This window comes from Schistocerca piceifrons, chromosome 2 (genome assembly GCF_021461385.2).
Source record: "Schistocerca piceifrons isolate TAMUIC-IGC-003096 chromosome 2, iqSchPice1.1, whole genome shotgun sequence".
Lineage (NCBI taxonomy): Eukaryota > Metazoa > Arthropoda > Insecta > Orthoptera > Acrididae > Schistocerca > Schistocerca piceifrons.
Window position 1 is genome coordinate 730,586,687 of NC_060139.1, and position 21,492 is coordinate 730,608,178.

A 21,492-nucleotide genomic window follows, 5' to 3' on the forward strand; every position below is an offset into this window, starting at 1 on the left:
CAACAATATATGGGATACCGTCAGTCTGGCTCCACAACTACATTGTTGGGGTGGTTTGTTATGAAAGACAAAACAATGACCGAGCCTACTGTGACTGATGCGTAGACAGCATAAGGCAATGGACTCCTTCCAAGAGGAGTGGAAGGAAGAGCACTAAACAGCAGTAGTCTCCTTGATTGTGCAGTGTTCATTAAGTTTATTAATGAGTGCAGTAGTGCATCAGGTGTCAGTCCACTTTTGGGTGAAGAGAGATTTAATGTGGATCCACATATCTGCACCTAGAACCATGTGGGGTACTTATCTGCCTCTTATCCAAACGGTCAGCCAGTTCATTCCCTGGTATTCCCACATAACTTGGGACCAAGAGAAAGGCAACTGTGTAGGCAACATTGCCAAGGGCAGAGAGGTCATGGATAGCAGAGATCAAAGGGTGATGAGAGTAGTATTGCTCTATAGCCTGAAAGCTGCTCATTGAGTTGGTACATATTATAACAATGTAGAGCAAAGCCTGAGTAACAAAATGGAGGGCCCTCTTAATGGTTAGCATCTGTGCTGCGAACATATTACACGATTGTGGCATTAAATGGTGTTCCATGCAAATAGAAGATGTAAAAGCATATCCAGCCTTATCTATCATTTTAGAACCATCAGTGTGAAAGATAGTAGCTCCCTGGAAAGTCCCCACTTCTGCAACGAGACTGTCAACAGGACTAGTGCGAAAGGCACAATTTGCTAGAAGCACCCAATAATGATGAAGAAGGTCAAGTAGTTCCAGAGTGGAAGTACCCACTGAGCCATAGTCCTGACAACACTAATCTAGTGTAGGCAAAATCAGATCATGGTACAGATGGAGAAGAGTAACACAGTCTACACCCCAAGATGTGTAGGCCAGGGAGCAGAGGGCATTAAGCTTCCTCATGCGTGTACTGTATTTACTCGAATCTAAGCCACACTTGAATCTAAGCCGCACCTGAAATTTGAGACTCGAAATTCAAGGGAGAGAAAAATTTTAGGCCGCACCTCCAAATCGAAATAAAGTTGGTCCATTGTAATATGAGACACAATTTAGGTCGAATGAATGACGATACAGATACAGTAGTTTGGTTCGAGTCATAAGCTCAGCAGTTAAGCTTTACCAGGTAGCCATTGCTATGCGTCAGGCACTCCGTCTGTATTTATACGGGTACCCTTCCTTTTTCATGTGCTTTGTTTAGTTTGAATCGATTCCTTATTTTTCTTTGATCTGATAAGTGCCGTTCTCTTTGTTATAGGTGTTTACGTCACTCTAAGCTGAAAATGCATTATTGTACTGTGTCATGCATGGTTTGTCGCATTCTGATAATGTATGTTTACGACCTGTCGCCGCTTGCGGCATGGCTTGTTTTTGTGCGTGCTACCGCCGCTTAAAATTAAAAAAAAAAGAGAGAGGAATTGTCTCAATAGCAAAACAATGGCAAGAGACTGCTATTTGTTGTTACTTACACTGCTGCTTTCTTTGATAATGATCAACAAGAACCAAATAATAGTCTGCGTATGATAGAAGATGTTCTGAACGAGAGTTTACCTAAAATTTTTCGCCGTTTGAAAATCTTTGCAGACGCCTCTTTTGTACATTACATTCTGCACAGAAATTAGAGTCATTTAGATTTAAAAATCTAGTCAATTGCCGTGCTTCATTTCTGACAGTATTACTATTAGGCATAAGAATAATACGAATATAAACATGACATGATAGGTATGTTCTTCTGCGTTTGCTGTTGTCTCGCACTAGTTTCGTAGTTTATTAGGCAGACAGGATTTAAATGAGATAGCAGCAAACATGAAAGAATACATGGCAAAATGTTTATATTCGTATTATTCTTATGGTGAAGAGAATACTGCATGTAGAGTTGGTCATATTGACAAGCACCCCAAACAATCTTACCAGTCGGATTTTCAAAGTACATTGAAATGCTACATTCGAAGATGAACAATACGGAATTTGTATTTACTTCGTTGGATAATGTATGAAAATGCAGTGGTCGAAACTCGTGGCGGATAAAAAAGCTCTTCTTCCACCTTTTTTTTTAATTTATTTACTGACTCAGAGGTTTTGGCGCCAGTATTTAGCTTTGTGCCTGCAAAGCATGCCTGTGTAGCGCTACATATATTCGATGGCAGAAGTTAGTTGTGGCGGCACCTACCAACATTTTACAGAACTTCCGTTTACTTTGCACTCGATTCTAAGCCGCAGGCTTAGATTCGAGTAAATATGGTAGTCTTCATGTAGTGAATATGGGGCAGCCACAGCAGCTTTTTATCATAAAGAAGGCCCAAGAAACAGGACTTCACTACAATATCCATGTGCTGGTCACCTAAATAAAGCTATGGATCAGGGTGTACAGTGGGTCAACAGCTAAAATGTACAACCCAGGTTTTGGAGGGAGGAAACTGGAAGCCATGGGAAAGGGACCATGCAGAGGACCATCAAATGGTACCTTAGAGCTAGTGTTCAGCAGATGATACCGATTGGGAGCTGCACCACATGCCAAAATTGTTGACATACAGTGCCAGGGTAACCAGAGGCCCAACAGAGGCTATAAGCCCACTAACAGCAGTGAGGTAGAGTGTGACACATAATACAGAACCCTGTGGGATAGTGTTTCTCCTGGAGCCGAGGAGTGCTGAATGAAGTGCCAACTCTAACCCGGAAGACCAGCTGGATAAAAACTCATGGACAAAAATCTGAAGAGTAACTAAAATGTGACTGCGCCAAGCCATGTCATATGTCTTACATAGGTCAAAGAAGAGACTGCGACAAGGTGAGGGCAGTTAGTAAAAGGCTGTCAGATTGCTGTTTGCAATCTTAGAAAATGGTCAGTTGTAGATGGTCCTCCCCAGAAGCAACACTGATAAGGAGACAAAGGGCCCCAAGACCAGAGTACTGAACCTAATTGGAAGCAAACCATCCTCTTGAGCAGTTTACAAAGAATGTTGGTCAGGCTAATCAGTAGGTAGCTTTCAAGAGATGCTGGGTTCTTCCCAGGCTTAAGGAAGGGGATAATTATGCTGTCTCACCATTGTGATGGGAAGATACCCATGAGCCCAATGTAACTGAAGACCCTGAGTAGATGTTGCCTCTGGGTAATATCCAAGTGTTCGATCATCTGGTTGTGGATGGAGTCCAGGCCTGGGTCTGTCACAGAAAGATAGCAGGATAGGAAGAGGAAGCTGATGTTGCAAAGTGTGTCATGAGGTGTTCTGTAAGGACCAATGGATCAGCACACACAACACCCTTTAGGGTAGGACCCTGGACAGTTCATTGTCACTGACCGTCCAGAAGGCTATGCAGCTTGGACCAAACATGTGAAGAGGCATATGTCCCAAATACAGTGATCGAAGAATTCCTTTTACTCTGCCAAATAAGCTGGCAAACCTTTGCATAGACATGCTTAAAAGTGATAATGTTAGTCTGTGGAGGGTGTTATTTAAATCACTGCAGCACCCATTGGCAGTCCTGGATAGTGACTTATATGTCCTTGTTTCACCATGGTACTGGTCGACAATGAGGGGGGGGGGGGGGGGTCTATGGATAGGTGCATAGCAGAGCCAGCAGCATGAAGAATAGTGGCACAGATGCCTCGCACAACTACATCAATGCAGTCAGAGAGATCGAAGTGCACAGCAGACATACATAATGGCCATCTGGCTCTGCAGAATTCCCAACATGGGGGCCTATCTGCCTGGGAGTGGCAGGGAAATGATAAGAGTCACTGGAAAGTGATTGAAGTCACAAAGATTGTTATGGGGTGACTACTGTAGGGAAGCCATAACAGCAGGGCAGGGGGTGGTGAGATCAATGGCAGAAAAGGTACCATGAGTGTCACTGAAGTGGATAGGGGAACCATCATTGATGAGACACAAATCAAAGTATGTAATAAGTTGGTCAATTAGAAGGCCCCTACCAATCAAAGTGGCACTCCACCACAGGGGGTGGTGTGCACTGAAGTCCCTGAAAAGGAGATACAGTGGCGAGAATTGCTGTAAGAAGGTAGGCAGTTCGGCATAAGGAAGTGGCCTACCTGGAGGGAGGCAGACACTGCAAATGGCAATTGGCGGGCTTGTTTGCACTCATACTGCTATTGCTGCCAGGTTGGTATGAAGTGGGATGCAGTCACTAATGACATAAATGTCAACCAAAATGCAGTCCCCCCTCCAGATGCTATCCTGGAGCCAGCACAGTTCTGACAGAACATCCAATAGCCACGAAACGTTGGAGGGTTGTCATCACGGAAGTGTATTTCTTGAAGAGCAAGACAGGTTGCAGAATAAGAGGAAACAAGTTGTTGTATTTCTGGTAGGTGACAGTACTATCCACTGCAATTCCATAGCATTATCATGTGGCGAGAGTCCAGGCCAGACATAAAGAAGCCAAGGGAAGGTCACATCACCAGGTCAGTGGTTGTCACCAACAAGGATGGGGGACATCCTTAAAAAAGATGTCAGATTCAGGTTGTGAGGGGGGAGATGGCACCTTCAGGAACACTAGGGGGACCTTGTCCTGCCACTTATGTTTCTTCTTTTGAAGGTTAAGGAGGGCAGGGCACAAAGAGATAGGAGCCTTCTGAAAAATCTGAAACCAAAAGAGAGCGGGCAACCTTGCGGTGCTGAGTTGTGGTAGCAGGCTTCTGACCTGAGAAACACCAGGTGGAAAGGGTCCAAAGAGGGAGCCCCATCACTGGCAGGCACTGAAAAGGGAGGGCACTTCTGTGGAAGGAGAGGGAGAGCAGCACATGGAGGGAAGGGTGTGGGAACTGCAGGAGTGGTGGATGGGAGAGGGGGATGGAGCTGGGATAAGGAAGAGGAAGGAGGGGGATAGGATGTAACAGAGGCAAAAGTAGATGATATCAACACTGGGTGGAGTGAGTTGCATTTTTAGTGAGCCTCAGCATAAGACATATGATCCAGAGACTTGCATTCTTGGGTCTTCTTTTCTCTCTGTAACCTGGGAAATCTGGAGAGCATGGAGAATGGTGGTCTTGACAACTTACACACACAGATGGCGGACTATAGGAGCTTCCCTCATGGAGTGGTGTCCACAGTCACCATACAGAGGGTCTGGCATACAGCGGGAAGACCTATGTCCAAAACACAAACACCAAAAGCGCTTCATGGGTGGCAGGATGTATGGAGTCATATCACATCGGTAAGCCATAATTTTGACCTACTCTGAAAGGTTACCTCCCTCAAAAACCAGAATAATGGTGCCAGTAGCAGTGTGGTTGTCTTTACAGTCTTTCTGCATACATTGAGCAAAATGAACACTGCACTCCAGATTTGTCCAGAGTTCCTCATCAGTTTGCATGATTAAGGTCCCTATGAAAAAACACTCCCTGGACGACATTCAGAGACTGGTGAGGGGGTAATAGACTGGGAAATCACCAAGACAATCACAAGCATGAAGGGCTGCAGATTGAGTGGCAAAAGAAACTTACTGAGAGACTCGACTTCACCAAATGTGTCCTTAATATTCTCCACAAAAAACAATGGCTTTGTGGCAGTGACTGTGCTCCCATCCATCCTAGCACAGACCAGGTAGCAGGTAAAGTGTTTCATCCCAAAATAGTGAGCCTGACCCTCCTCCCTGGGTGTAGTCAGGGGAGGAAAGGCTTCAGGGCCATACAAAGCACCATTCAATGAACCTTTACCCATTGAGGAGATGGCCGCTTGAGAATGGCCAGACTTTTGCAGCTTGATACACTTCATGTGCCAAGCATCTTCACTGATACCATCCACTTTGATTAGTGACTCTCCCCATGGATGCCACCCACCCACAGCAAGGGCTGTCTGGCACGGCAGCTGTTGTCAGGTGTTCCGATGTTCCAGGATGACAACCAACCACTCCTTGTCATACAATGGAGTCAACAGCTCAGGTATCAGTAGTGTTATCTGTAGTTATCAGCACAATGGGGAGGGGGTGGGGGCACTCCTCCAACCTGCATCTCGACAGTAGGCTCACTGTCTGCGACCATGGGAATAGCTTTCTCCTCTGATATCAAATCCGCAATTATCCCTCATTGACCAAATTCTTGAACAGTTCTAACATTTCTGGATTGAAATTTACCTACCTGCAACCCGAAGAACCTTCAAGCAATCTGCCTTGAAGCGACAGTTCACACATATGCTCAACTTGTGCCCACATGACAGCCACACCACATGGACTGGCTGCATGTGTTGGTGACCAAGAAGGATGGAGGGGGCCTATGTAGGGAAGGAAGAGGTGAAGGAAGTGGGGAAAGAAATCCATGACATAGGCTCTAGGGAGGGAGTTCTTCCCCAAATAGCTCACACAAAGGACATAGAATTTAAATGTGGAGGTCAAACCCCAAGGAGGAACCAAAACACCAAAAAGGATGAAAGAGAACAGGCAAGAGGAACAAAACTGCAAAGAATGGTGGGTACCAGGTGGATAGCCAGGTTGACATCAATCAGAACACAAAGAGGGAAAGGAGGCGGCATTGGGGAAGAAGTGAGGATGGAGAAGGAGGGGTGTGGTGAAAGAAATGCAGCCCAGGAGGGAAGAAAGCTTCTGTGCCCGTTTTGCCTCTCAAGAAATATTCTAACAATTGGTTTCCTTAACCCTATCACTTAATCTTACACATTTCTAAAGGGCCCCTTGCCCTGGTCCTTAACTCAAACACTATGGAACTTATTTCATTACTAGTCTTCTTGTATGATGACTAGTAACTTTTTATTCCAAACTCACAAGCTGTAATGAACCAATTATCCTTAATACTACCCCCTTGTGTGTTCGTCGTCCTGCTGCTTTTATGCTCAGTGCATCCAAGCCACTGGAATCTGAATGATGGCCAAGTCCAAACCCAGTCTTTTTCTTTGTCTTCTAGTACCAAAATAATGACTATGTTCAGCAGAACAAGTGCCACTGTGATGGATGGTGTGACAATAGCCAATATTATCTCTTTCTGGTACTGATTTTCCCGATATAAATTTTCATGCTGCAAGAAGGCTTCCAGGGAGACTCATCACTCCTGCTGGTTCAGAAGCATGGTCATAGACTGCATTAAGTCCATCCCAGAGTTTGATTTAAACTAATTAGATTTGCAGCAGGTAACACTTCTGTGGGTCCCTCGGGCCAACACAAATGAGGTTGCGAAATATTCAAATAAGTTATCCCTGACATTAGTGTGGGCAGATGGAAAGTAAGACCCATTATCTTGCATGCTGTTCCATTTAATAACAAACCAATCCCATTTAATTCTAGCCTCTTTGTGAGCTTCCCCTGCTCAAAACAACTAGCCACTACTACTATCTTGTCAAAGGTAGAGTACAACTGATGTGCCTTAACCTACTGAAAGTACAATTCTGGCTCAATCACTTCTTTATTGCATTCTCTTACCTCCTTTTGCCCCACTAGCAATTTCACTGCACAGGAATCCTGCCCCTCTCTAACTACCGTATTCAGACAGACCACAATTTCCCCTCAGTAGCATTTTTGTAACTACTTCCAACATATCTGGCCTTGTCTTCTGCAATTAATAATAGCTGCTGTGTTTTTACTCTAACAGATTTCTTCAGTATACCCTACTTGACAGATATACATGAACTATGCATCACTCATAACGTGCTTGTTTCCCTGCTACTTGTATAGAAATGTAAATGTAAATTTTCACTCCATCAGTTCTCACTGATCCTGTGGCTGCCTTGAAATAAAAAGGTAAGTTTTTGGGCTTGGTTTCTAAAACCAACCCCAACTCCAGTGTTAGTTCCTCCTGTATCTTCCTTAGACCCTCTAAATACTGCTCTGGTAACAAGCCTACCCCTAGATGACCTCTTAACAGGCTGTTGCATAACCTCCCGTAGTTGTTACTTTCCCTCATGTTTCCAAAACACTGTCCTCTATGCACTGCAATCATTTTGTCATTATTACTTCCCTATCTAAGAATTTTACTTTGGTTTGTAGTTCCATGGTATTTTGATTAACTGCCTCTTCTGTGGCTGTGGCATTCCACATTACATCTCCAATCAGTTGTCATAGGAGTCGTGTGTTATTCAATATGTCCTCCTCTAAACTTGCAGTCTGCATAGGATGACAATCACTCATGACTTTGTTCCCTGTTGCCCACTGCATAACCTCTTTTACTGAATCATTCACACTTTGAATGTCTTCCTCATCAGCAGTGCCAAATATTGTTTTCATAAGGTGACCTCCAGCATCCATCCAACCCCTCTTCCTTTGCATATATGGAATAATCTCCAGTCCTCCTTACACATCTCCCATGTGATGAATACCACCTGTATCATCCAGTGATGATCGGTGATTATTACATCCTCTTGCTTGGCAAACAGAACTCCCTTCCGGGAACTGGTTCCATAATGCTTTCACCCCAATCAAGATTAGTAGTACCATTATGAACCACATTGTCTCATCTCCTTTACACCTCACCTCTCCTTTACACCTCACCTAGTGGCAGGAATAATTATCACTTCCCCCCCCCCCTAAAATTCATTGCTGTGCCACAGCTGCCTATAGTAGTTACATCAAATCTACCCTAAATTCTTCATTTGTGTGGCCATAGTGTCTCTAGTTGCTTTATAATTCTTGTGGATATTTTCGTTCTCTTGTTTCAACAACAAAAATGTGTAATTTTTTCACCAGATGCATTTCGCTTTATTGAGGTAAAGCATCATCAGTGGTCTGTAGGTTATTTGCATTTTGATTTGCTTTTTAGATTGAAAAACAGTTCATTAAGAATAGGTTGATTTCTACTTATGGTGATTTTTTGGCTGATTTCTTACTTAAATCGAGAAATGCCATCTGCTACCACATTGCCGGATTATTTAACAGTTCGAAAGCAGCAAAACTTGCCAAACAGGCAGCTACAAATGCCTGGCTGAAACACGAAATTAAATCACTATACACAAAGAAACAGACATTAAATGAAGAATTATATGAAATTCACCTTCAGCTAGCACAAAAATTAAATAATCCAGCTATGTGCAAGAAGACGGCATTTCCCGATGTATGCGAGAAATAAGCCGAAAAGTACAAGTCAATCTGTTCTTAACAAACTGTTTTTCAAACATATAACACGCCAGCCTCAGTTGCAAATAAAAACCAATCTTTACCTAGGTTCCAGCCAAAATAAATTGACCTCCTTTAGAAGCTATTGACAATAAACTATTGTGTGCCAAAATTTGGCCATGTCAAGTATAAAACTATAGCACCGTAGTACCCAGTCATAAATCTACATTACTTAGCTGAAGAGAAACAGCAGGCCCCACTGTGCAGATGAGGTTAGTTGGCTGCTTATGCTCCTATAAGAGAACAATGCCTCCCAATCTACATTTAACCAGTTTCTTGCTAGGGCACTGTACTTCATGAAAGTTTCTTAATTCTGACAAATATTCTTTCTCCCATCTTTTCATAAAATTACTTTGCAATTTTTCTCATAGCTTTGCTTCTCTTTGCAGATCCTTTTGTATACTTGGCTCAGGACCTGTGGGTACTGTAGTTAACTGTTCTCCTGTTAAGAAATGTCGTGGTGTCAGTGCATCTGATTCCCCACGTATGATTGATCATGAGTTGATGGCAGCTTCTATTTCTAGTAATAAGGTCCTAGGTGTTTCTTTATCTACTAAGGATTTTCCTAGAATCTTCTGGAGGTAACATTTTGCAGTCATTGCCATGCATTCCCTCCAGTCTCCTCACCTAGCTGCCCATGTCAAAATAAACTTCCAAAAAACACCTCAGTGAATCAAGTGCTGGCTGACCCTTGTGTCTTCAAAGAAATGATTGTTGTGTTTCAGTTCTGTGTTTGCTGTTTGAAACATTTTTGTGTTATCCAAATAAATAGTATTTGGTAGTCCTCGTCTTGCAGTAAATCTCCTGAAGGCCATCAAAAATTTATTTGTGCTCATATCTGATGCAAGTTCAAGGTGGAGAGCTATTGTTATAGCACATGTAAACAGTAACACACAACATTTTTGTAAGAAGTTGCCAAGTTTGATGAAGAGTGTGCAAAATCTAAGCCTGTTGCTGCAAATGGCTTAGTGAATTTAATGCAGTCAGATGGTAGAGGAGGTTCTCTCTTGCCTCCTTGGGAACTTCTGGCTATCTTACGAAGGAGACACATCTGTATGACTCCTTTTACTTTTTGTTTTCCCCTTAAAATCCAAAGTTCGTTCCATAATACAGCAGTTCCTAGGTGATGTAAGCGTATGTGTTGTTTTTGAATAAGTTAACTTCATAAAGAATCAGAGTCTTGTAAGAGTGGAGTATTCAAGTCCACAAAGTGAAGTCATCCTCCAAGCCACATGAGTCCACCCTGAAGAAACAGGTTGTAACATTCTATTTTTGATTTCGATGGAAACTTGGTCTTGTTTTTAAGTGTGTGGTATTCTGGTGGAAAGCTTTCTTGTTGGGCCATATGTATCCAACTTTGTTTTGCTGAGTCTACATTATGGATAGAGAATTTACTCTATCTTTTCTGGAAATGTAACATTACGGATGAAACTGAGAAGCCATGCTATTATGTGCAACAGTTTCCAATAAGAACTGTATTTTGATGTGCCAATGGGATATGCCCATGCATTAATAGCTAAGGCTTGTTTGTTATCTTTCATGTCTCTAGTAATGGGTCACAAGAGATTTGTTGTTGAGGCCAAGTTTCATGTTTCTGAGTTAGCCGTGAAGGCCCATCTTGCCATAGCATGGAAGATTGTAATCTACCTATTCAAGTTCCATGTGATGGCAAATCTGCCGGATTGTTGTGGTAGGGTAGTGTCTCCACTGCAATGGTGTTAAAATTTCGTGGATTTCAGTTACTCTACTGCCAACAAACGTATTCCAGCGATTTGGATTTGCTTCATATCCAGCCAAGTGCCACCCAGGAATCACTCCACATTACTGTGTTTGTGATATCAAACCCAGTAGCCTGACAGAAATATGTCAGAAGGCATGAACCCAGTAGGGCAAGTAGTCATTCAAGCCATTAAAAGCATTACCCTTTAGATAGGAGAAACTGTTTTTACTCACAACCAAACAGACAACTACATTTTTTGTGTAGAATGTGCAAATGTACAGCATTGCTCTGTATGTCCTTTCTGAGGTATCAGAAAAATGTGAATTAGTGGTTTTTGACAGTGCAAACCTATCCATCTGAGTACTCTGAATGACTGCAGATGAATGAACTGTGATGCCCAAAATTTCCATTATCTTGAAAGAGGATTTTTCCCATTATGGATATCTGTGAAAAGGAGCCAAGAGGATCACAAAATTTTGCTTTCCTGTGCAGTAAGTGACATTTAGTTGTGGGTCCATCATGTAATTTATTGGTAACAAGATGGTGACTGAAGAGGATTGAATCTGATACCATATCTCAGTCAATGCCAAGACTGTGGTATGTTCTTTAACTGATTGCCCTTCTGTTTTCCATACACTCTTTAGTATGTTAGAATTTGTAGACCATTTTTTCATTGGAAGTTTTAATTTTTGCAACACACCTATCACCTGATAGTATACAGTTGTGACCATATTGTCATCCTCACAGCTGGCGGCAAAGTCATCCATGAAAGTGCTTTTATCTGTAAGTTCTTCTGCAATAGAATCAGAACCTTTAAACTCTGTAGCCAATTCACTGCAAATAGGAGTAAAGGGCTGCATGTGAGAACCAATGGTACATGTGTAAATATATAAATGGCATCATTTGAAGTTTGCCAAATTGCATCTTATCTCTCTTCTTGACATGAAACCAAACAAACACTTTGAATCTCTATCCTTTTCATTCATTGACAGTTGTAAGAAAGCTTGAGTGCCATCTCCAGCAATGGTTTTTTGATACGTCCTGAAATGAATTAAAGTTGACAGTATTTCAGGTAAAAAATTCAGTCCTGAATATAGTGTCATTAAGTGATCAAAATCATTTCCTCATAATGAAACATCAAATACAATTTTCCATTTTGTAATTCCCAGTCTTTCACTATTCAGTGCATGATGAAGAAGGTAGAATATGTCAGTTGAAATATCATGCATACTGATCCTTTCAGCATACTCATTCTCAGTATAAATTAACATCTGTGACTCAGGAAAATGAACGTTACTTGAAAATTTTCTTTGTAATGATGTAAAATGTCGTTCTGCATTGCAATGATTTGAAGAAAGGATCATATCTTTCTTTCTTAGTAATAAAATTACCCTTCTGCCTTCCACCATCTGGAACATATCATGGAAGTTCTGCAAATTGGTGTCATGTTTTGATGAGAGTCATCGTTCTTGTTGTTCTTTTACCCCCATCAATTCCAAGTCCCAAAAGTGATCCATGTTCTTGTCGAAGGACACAGAATTTTCATTGAGATGCACGCAGCTAACAGTAAAAAGCCTAACAATAATACTCAGCCTGCACCCACTGAAAATTGATCCAAATATAGGTGTATCATTCTCTCCTACTTGATAAAAAAACTTGATACTCATTGCAAAGGCGTGTGGAATGTTCTGGAAGGATGTGTGTTGTTGCAATTATGGGTGGATTGTTGTCATTGATAAAATTATGTACATATGCTAAATTAAGTAACTAATCAAGAAATTGAAGTAATAAGTCCTTAGAAATAAATAACTAGAGACTGCAGAGATGTTAGCATAAAAAAAATCAATGCTTCTAATTAACAAAATGGTAATCTAAAAATCCAGTAACCTTAGACCTGACTATCTTGAGAAACAGCTTAAAAGTTATTACCAAGTGATGTATTTTCATTTGTTATTTATTTTTATGTCTTCCTCTGTAATTAATATTTTTTCTTATTACATTTCTAATTAACTTCCCAATTGTTTATACCTCACAGTTTTCCAATTTCCAGAATTTGAGGCCTTATTTGTGCATTCTATGTATTTAATCGGATAAAGCACGGGCTATGCACTACCATTACATTATAGTAACCAAATCCAAACTGTAATTAATTACATAACTAAAACAATATGAGAGACATTATAGTAATTAAAGTTCAGAATGATTTTCTTATGGAAAACTAAAGATATTACTATAAAAGATTGTCATTCAATATTGTATTTTATACCTTATTTGGCTGTAACATCAGTTTCTTTACGTTTCGTAAATTTTAATTGTAACATCAAAATTGTATAAAATTAATAATGCTTTATTTCGGAAGCTATTGTTAAAATTCTACTTAAAGCAATGCAGTGATGTTGCAACAGTCAGTTTTTGAAGTTACTTTTGGAAGTCTAAGAGATCAGTGAAGTCTCTCTGTGTTTTGTTTACATGACGAGTGTGCAGTTCGGATGTTAATTAATGTCAATTAATGTGAATAAATTTTCTGAAGCATGAAAATTTTGCATTCATTCATCAATGAATCGTTACACCGTCTTCTTAGCGTTAATGGTTAGTATGTCTTATGTACGCCAGTCACTGAATTATTCAGTAGCCAAGTTCACTGTTCTCTGTGGTGCCCCCGTGTTGTCCTCTTTGAGAATTACAGTTTTGTCATCTGCAGACATGATGGTTCTGTGGGCATCTACATTCTGGCTCAAGTCAGTGATATACAGGACAAATTGCAGAGGTCACAGTATTGAGCCCTGAGGCACATCTTGCTTAACAGGTTTACTATCAAATAGGATTTCAGTTATTTAACTAAGGCATACTTCACATTGACCTTCTGTATACAGCTGCTTGGGAATGATTCAATTTTTTTTTTTTTTTTTTTTTTGAGTCCATACTGTTCAGTTTTTATAAGCAATATTTTGTGATCAATGGTGTCAAAGAAATACATACTTGTCAATGAAAAAAGAAATGTTACAATATTAAAATTCTTGAAATATTGTAACATTTTTCATGTTTCAGAACTTATTTGTGCTGCAGAAGTCACAGGCTTGAATCATGAAGGAAAATCCACAAGAAATGCCAGATATGCATTAGGCTGACCAAACAAGTTGTTAGGGCCTGAAAAGTACAGGCAACAGGAAACATGAAGGTAGCAGACTGATGTAAAACAAGATCATCCATCCAATAACCTAATTAAGTATCAATAAGGAGGGTACTTACTGCTAGTCCAATATTTCCCAGAGTGACAACAGCAGTGGCGCTGATACTTTCATTCACTAAATAGTTACCAAGTCTTGTCACTTCTTCAAGAACTTCCTCTGGGCAAGATTTTTGAATGCTCAGGCTCATGTTCACTGGAAATCCTACAATGTAAAGCAGAAATAAGGACCAGGCATTCTGTATGGTGAAACATTCTTGTGCAGTTATATGTGAAACATAACACAATTTAAATTAAATTATTTTACTTTACTTGATGGGCTTCAGTCTCAGAATTTCAAAATAAAGAACAAATTATTCTTAGCAGATACAGGTATCCAACATTTGGCCATGAAGCCGACAAAATGAAAATTTATGAAGATCCTAATCCATTCACACAAATTGATATTATATGTGTAGAATATAAAAAAAGAAAGTGACCAAAAAAGGTAAGCTCTGTTCTCATAAAAAGCACAACAGTTTGCTGCATCATAAAAAATATGATTTCAATTTTGATAACAATATTTTAGTTTTATAAGAATACCTCATCAGCAATCAGTTTTGGTTTACACTGCCATCATCTTGTATATGTTGTGAACAAAAAATTTACAATGTGAGAGACAAAGATGGAACATTTTCAAGTTCACTACAAAGATAGCAACAGAGAAAGTTTCTTTCATTTGCAAAATTTTATCCCACGTTTTTGTGAAACTTTATGTTGTACATACTTCTAGTTTCTAAAGTACAACGGTGTACATTCATACTTCATAATTATACCTTCCAAAGACATTGTTAATTCTACATACGAGCCATGATACAAGCTGCATAGCACACTGATTATGTAGTAATTCCACACAGAATTGGAGAAATAGTTCTGCATATCAGTACCCTAAATAAATAATTGTTGACTACTCATTTCACACACTTAGGGATTGGATGTTGAAAAAATCATTTCCTAGTGGGCACCTGAACTATAAACAGAATGACCAACCAAATCATATGACTTGTATACATTTCTTCACTCATATTCCTTACCCATCTTGCCCCCATCTGAAGTGCTGGTTACCACAGCACTGTCTATCTGCAGCTGCCACACTGAATGTTGTATGAAATTAATGAGAGACTGATCTATCAAATAAGAAATGAAAATTCCACATTTCTATATTCTTCTAGGGGAAACTGGATTGAAGGACTATAGGAATGTGTCTACAAAACTGTTACTTTTTCCTTTTGCAGTGTCTGCTTTGTAAATCTATTCCTAGTATAAGTGCTCTCTAAACCTTTAAATTCTGAGTGGAATGTAATAAAGATAGGTTGGACACTGATGGTAGATGCATGTTTATATCTGTAAATAATACAATAACTCTTGTACAGTTAGTACAGATTCTGGATATGAAGCAAGGTAAATAATGTGAAAGATGGTTCAACCAAGGTAACTTGGTGATTCTGCAGCCCCTCTCCCCTCCTACCAATCTCAGGAACCACAGTGATGTAACATATCAGAAAGTTATTGAAGACAGTCATGAATAAATTATCTGATGTAGTTGTGTTAGGGAGAGATTTCAGCTGATCAGCTGTAGCCTGGAAGGTCCAAAAGGTAAGAATAGGTAGTAGGGACAGGAATTCATGTGATATACATTACTAAATGGCTAAAGCAGTACACAGTCCCAGTAGCAAATTTTTAAATTCCGCCAATAATTATATGAAACATGTATACAAAAACCTCAAGAAAAATATAACAAAAAGTGGGAAAACTTACAAAGGATCAGTGCTTGATAATGGGATTGGCAGTTCATGCTCAACATGATGAAATACAACATATTGTGCATAAATAGGTGTAAATGACATAACATTTGATTACGCAGTACTCTGAAAATTACTGGAAACAGTCACATCCATTAGTATCTGGGAATATTCTAGTAACAAAAGTAATTTAGAGAGGGAGGGAGGGAGGCGGGAGGGAGAGGAAGGGAGGTAGGGAGAGATCATACCTGCTTCTCTAGCCATCATTTTCAGCTCATTTAAGTTGGGTGAAAATGCGTATAATGACTTCCATAAGCTGCTTCTGAATGGTTTTATGGACTTTGAGACATCTGTAGGTTCAAACCAAACTGTAAAAAAAAGATGTTCCTATTTCAGTTAGGCGACAGAACTGTAAAAATTACTCAAAAAGTGAAGTACATTATTAGACAAGTAAATCCAATAAACAACTGAATTATGGCTAATTGTATAAAAAGGAAAATTTCCTTTTGGAAACTGTACAATGACAACACAGAATTGGTGACTAGTACTGTAAATTCTGAAGATGAAATTTTAGAAATGTTAATAGGCACATATAAAAGTACATATATTAACCAAGATATTAGTGACCAAGGGCAATGCATCACCAACAAATACTGAAACTCTTTTAGCACAAATACTGAAACTCTTTGAGCAACAGAAGACAGAAAAGTATTTAAGCTCCCATATAATTTTATAGCAGAAGGACAAATGAGAATAGGAAAGATGATTTTCTTATTGTTTACATTACAATGTAGTACATGAATAAATATTGTGTGTGTTATCAACTCTCCTCTCACACTGATGAATGTATTTCAATTTTCTTAGATCATGGACTTAATTTCAGGTTAACTGAATGTAACTGATAATAATTTTTTTAACAGTTTCATGCTATTGCCCATTTAAAGGTTAAAAAATCAGTACACAACTGGCTGTATGGGTGATGTCCGAAAGTTATTTGTTGGTTCCACAACAGTCACAGTGAGGGTGATTATGTCAATGACACAGCAAACAAATAATAATTACAGATACTTATGCTGATGAACACTCATATAAAACATACAACTTTTATGGTGAAGGTGTTAACTGTTTTGGAACCACAAAAGTTGGCATTTTTGTAGGCACACACATATCACACATGACATGTAATCTACTTCAAATAATTATTATTCCAACACAGAATCTACTTCGAAGAGGTGAGAAAATCAGAACAAGAGAAATTCATGTAACATGCCTCAGTTCAATACTGCTAACACAAAATTAGCAGAGTGATTCCATTCATTCAGTCAGTCACTCATCATATCTCACAGATCCCCTAAAACAGATACTCATTTCATTTCCTTCAGTGTTGATTATAGATCTAAAAGAAATATGTTCATGATTCATAAGTATTCATTTGACCTACAAACAAATTATGCCCAGTATGAAACAGAAATAAAAAGAGTCCAGTCTTTGCACCCATTGATTAGGAGACCAATGTAACATTTCCACCACACTAGATACTGACAAATGATATTACAATATGGACCTTGAAATAACTGATAATCGTCTTAAAATATGCTACACAACATTTTCCCTATTCAGCAGCTATGTATTTAATTCCTTCTCTTTCTTTTTCATGTCATATTACATTAGGTACCGTGTAAATTTTTATGCCCATAAGGTAGGCTACTCATGGGAATGAAGAACATGTCAAAAAAAGTACATAACACTTACTATAAATAAATAAACAGTTCTTCTGAAGTTTTCATAATAAACAGAGACTCAACAGAATAACAAAATCACCAGTGCTGCATAATGTGTATAAGAGTGCTCCCTAAGAGCTTTGTAATCTCCCCAAAGTAGTCTGCAAATCATTTAGCATTTCATTAACTGCACTAAATTTGATATTGTTATCTGTCTTCATTTCCTCTAGTTTTGCCAAAATGACCTGAAAAACATCAGTCTTTACTGTTTCTTTACTGTCTACGATTTTACTCGGCTCAAACATGTCCTTACTGGATCCTGCAGCTTCCATTTCTACCTCACTTTTGCTTTCTTCCCTGTTCATTAATTAACAAGCACATGAGTCCACAAACAACTTAACTTCACAAATAGTTTGTACTATCTTTCCTTTATGATGTTGTATTTGTCAAGTCCTCCTCACTTTCATTAGATCCACTCCATCATTATTGGCAATGCATCATCACTGTTGGTATAAAGATACCTTGTTGGGCAACCTTCACTTTTGATCCCAGTGGTCAAAAATTTATTTGTACATAAATTTCAAAAATCAACAAAATACAACAATTTCTGCAACAGACAAAACTTCATTATTAGCCAATTAATCATGGTCAATGCCCCCACTTGTAATCTCTCCCCTCCTTCCATTTATTGTCCATATTAAACAATACCCTTTTCAAGTAATTAATAAGCTAAGTCTCTTATGACGATTTGTGTGGAGCAAAGATTACAATAAACTTCAAAGTTTCCTTAGCTTGCCATGTTGAGATGGATTCAGTTCTTCTTGTGTAGGGGTGTGATTCTTGAAGCTGAAAATCTAACATCAGGTCCTCACAGTTTGTTTGAACTAAATAAAATGGAAGAGTGTTGCAGAATTTTTTATGTAAATATATTTTCCATTGATTTTCTCACATTTTAGGGTATCATACAGTATATTTTATTGTCCTGCAAGGTACAAAGAATGCTGTCACGAACATCGATCTAAGAGAACTAACTGCAGGTCCAGAGAGATTAGATGAGCTACCTCAGGGCAGTGATACTGTTCTGGGCAACTCCATCGAGTTACATCCCCACAAGCTTACGCCTCTTCTCCTAAGGAGGAAGAGTGAAATAGAACATGTTAATGTTTCTCCCACTAAGCTTCAGGCACATTGCTGACAGAAGTGGCATGGCATGATGTGTGCAGGGATGAGTGGGAGAGATGCGGTGCTGTAACATACAGAAAGTTCTGATTGAGTGCTGTGTTGTTGATAGGTACACAAACAGAAGGTACAGAGCTTGGCTAGCTTTCGGAATGTATTTCCTTTTCCTAACTTGTAGGAAAAACATGCGCACATGGCCAGCTGATGGCTCAATGAGTTTGGCCTGGCCAGTCTCACTCTTAGTCATATGTTGACATTCAGCAAGTGTGTCTCAGAATAGTAGTGCAGCCACTCCACAGCAAGTGTTTTCCTCTACCAGTATTCTTGAAGTAATGAAGTGTTGTGATTGTTATGAACTGTGTGTTCTTGTAGTCAGAACACAATGACAATGGGTAGGACCATTTTTCACGTTCAGTATTTTGGTGTGCAGTTGCTTTTTGCATTGTTTTGTGACATTTTTCTCATTGTGACATTGAAGCTCTGCTTCAAACGTTGGTACAACAACAGATGGAAATTTCTTACGGTCATGCAACAGGTCATGCAATGTTGCTTCCCCCCTCCTCCTTCGTCACTGGCTAGGCTTCCCATCCATTTCCACTGTTTGAGGAGGTGGCAGCAGATTGGAAAATGTACAATCACTGCTTACAGTAACATTTCCAAGCCTTCCACATTACAGATGCGGAGGTATGTTGTGCACTGTTTTTGTCATGGACTTCTCCCATCTTGTATCACATGTTGTAGCAGTTGGTCTCATTACAGGAATCTTCTTCATTGTCTTTTCACAATTTATGCTCATTGTCGTCTTTCTATTATTACTGCCTTATGCACATCATGGCCTCAAGGGGTGAATTCCAACAATGCAAGAAACACCCCATCAGTCTTATCATGCCTGTAATGTGACTCTCCATGGCCAAACTGCAAGTTTCACTTAATCATATCCAAGTCAAAAAGAGTTGAATGTGGATGACATGGTTCACGATGTTACAATCCACTGCTCCCTGAATAAGAAAGACCAGCAGTGGGTCCTCCAATTAAAAAACCCTTCTCTTGATGAGTTGTTGCCCATTGCCTCTCACATGCTGCTGGTTGGCAGCTGGAAGCATGGAGCGATGTCACGGAAGTGTAGGGTAGACCAGCTGCATCCATTGCATCCAGGGAGGATGATGTGCCAGCGCAAGCCGGCTCATCTGGTGGCTCCTGCACAGCACATAAACAGCATTCCAGCTGCTGCTCCCCATTACCATCATGAGCATCTTGTTATTCGCAGTATGACACATCAGTGTGTCCCCAGCATTGGGCCATTGTAAGTCAAAAGAAAGCTCACATTGTGGTAGTCAGCCACTCAGTGGCATAGAATGGAGTATCAGAGAACATGGATATGGATACCTAGGAAATGTCGTCAGGACCAATTCTTAATCAGGTGTCCAGCAAGCTTTTTATCATGGTTTTGGTTCTCTCATGAAAGCTGTGCCTGCGCATGGATACTGGTGTGGCAGATTCCCTGCTCAATGCCTAAACATATTCGGACCTCGGCTCTCTTCTGCTGTTGCTGGTAAACAGGCTCGTATGGAGATATGGTAAACAGTAAATCCCTTTGATTGGTCAGTTCACAGCGGGCTCTACCTTTTATAGATCAGTAACTCAGTCTATTACCTTTATTGTTGTTGTTCACATTGCTAGTTCAGTAAACCTTTTCAGTCTGATGCCTTTCAGGCCTTTGGCTTTTGAGCCATGGACTACATACAGTTGGTGTCTGCCAATATCCTTATCAATTAGTGGAATCTCTGTGCTCCAAATTTCAGAATATTTTTGCAAAATGCTCAGGGACCACCACAGACTTTAAAGCTTTGCAGATTCTCATAGCCCTCCACATACAATCAAGGCAGAGCTGGACCACCTCACATATCTTGGGGTTGTGGTTCCCATTTCCTCTAGTTAATGAGCCATACCCCTTGTTATCACAAAAAACTCTCTGGTAAACTTCAACTTTGCATTGATTTTAAGGTCACCATGAATTCATAGTCTGTAGTTAACACATGAAAATTCTCAATGCAATAAAAGGGTGTGGCATAATGAATATGAAGATAAATATCTTAAAAAGCCAGTTACATGATTTTCTAATTGAACAATGCTACTACTCTGTGGAAGATTTCATGAAGGACTAAGTGATACCTTGAGCTGGATCCCTAAAATGGAATAAAAATTTATGATAGTTATAGCAGATGTAAATACTGTAAGTTTGGCAAATTTTAAGTAAGTAAATTCTCCACAAAGTATTAGTGTAAGAGTGACAAAATTTTAAATAAGCAAATAGTAACCTTGACATGTCTCCTGTACATCAGACATGTATTCTGAAATTGTGTATGTTATGAGATGAATAAAACCAATTCAAATTTCACATACCCATTGCCACATCTGGAAGAATTGTCCACATGCTTAGCAGGGGGTCAATTCTTCTCCAAAGTTGATCTTTTTGAGGAATATCACCAGTTAGCTTTGGATAAGGAGCCCAAGCGCATCATGGTTCCTAGTACACCTTTCAGTCTATATCATTACCAATGATTAATGTTTGGCAAGGTAAGTGCTCCTATAACTTTTCAATGCTAACTGGGACAGGTCACATCCACTATTCTGAACTGTTTCCACTACCTGGGTGACATTGTCATCACCAGACATACCATGAGTGACCACTTGCATGATCTCTGGGCACTTTTTGGAAAACTTCGGGCATTGCAATCTACAGAAATAAATTTTTTCAACCCTCTCTTGAGTACCTGGGTGACACAGTATCGTGGCAGGGTGTCCAACCCGTGAAGAGTCTG

General features: G+C 39.7%; 1 protein-coding gene across 1 annotated transcript in view; it reads right to left on the reverse strand.

Moving 5' to 3' along the window:
• The window catches only part of LOC124775803 (uncharacterized sugar kinase YeiI-like), a 281,535-nt gene that overhangs the window by 12,433 nt on the left and 247,610 nt on the right, over nt 1-21,492 (reverse strand). Inside the window, exons 4-5 of the mRNA XM_047250634.1 lie at nt 16,019-16,138; nt 14,052-14,194 (exon numbers count right to left, since the gene is read on the reverse strand). Coding sequence (XP_047106590.1) covers nt 14,052-14,194; nt 16,019-16,138 — 263 coding nt within the window. The remainder of the gene's footprint in view (nt 1-14,051; nt 14,195-16,018; nt 16,139-21,492) is intronic.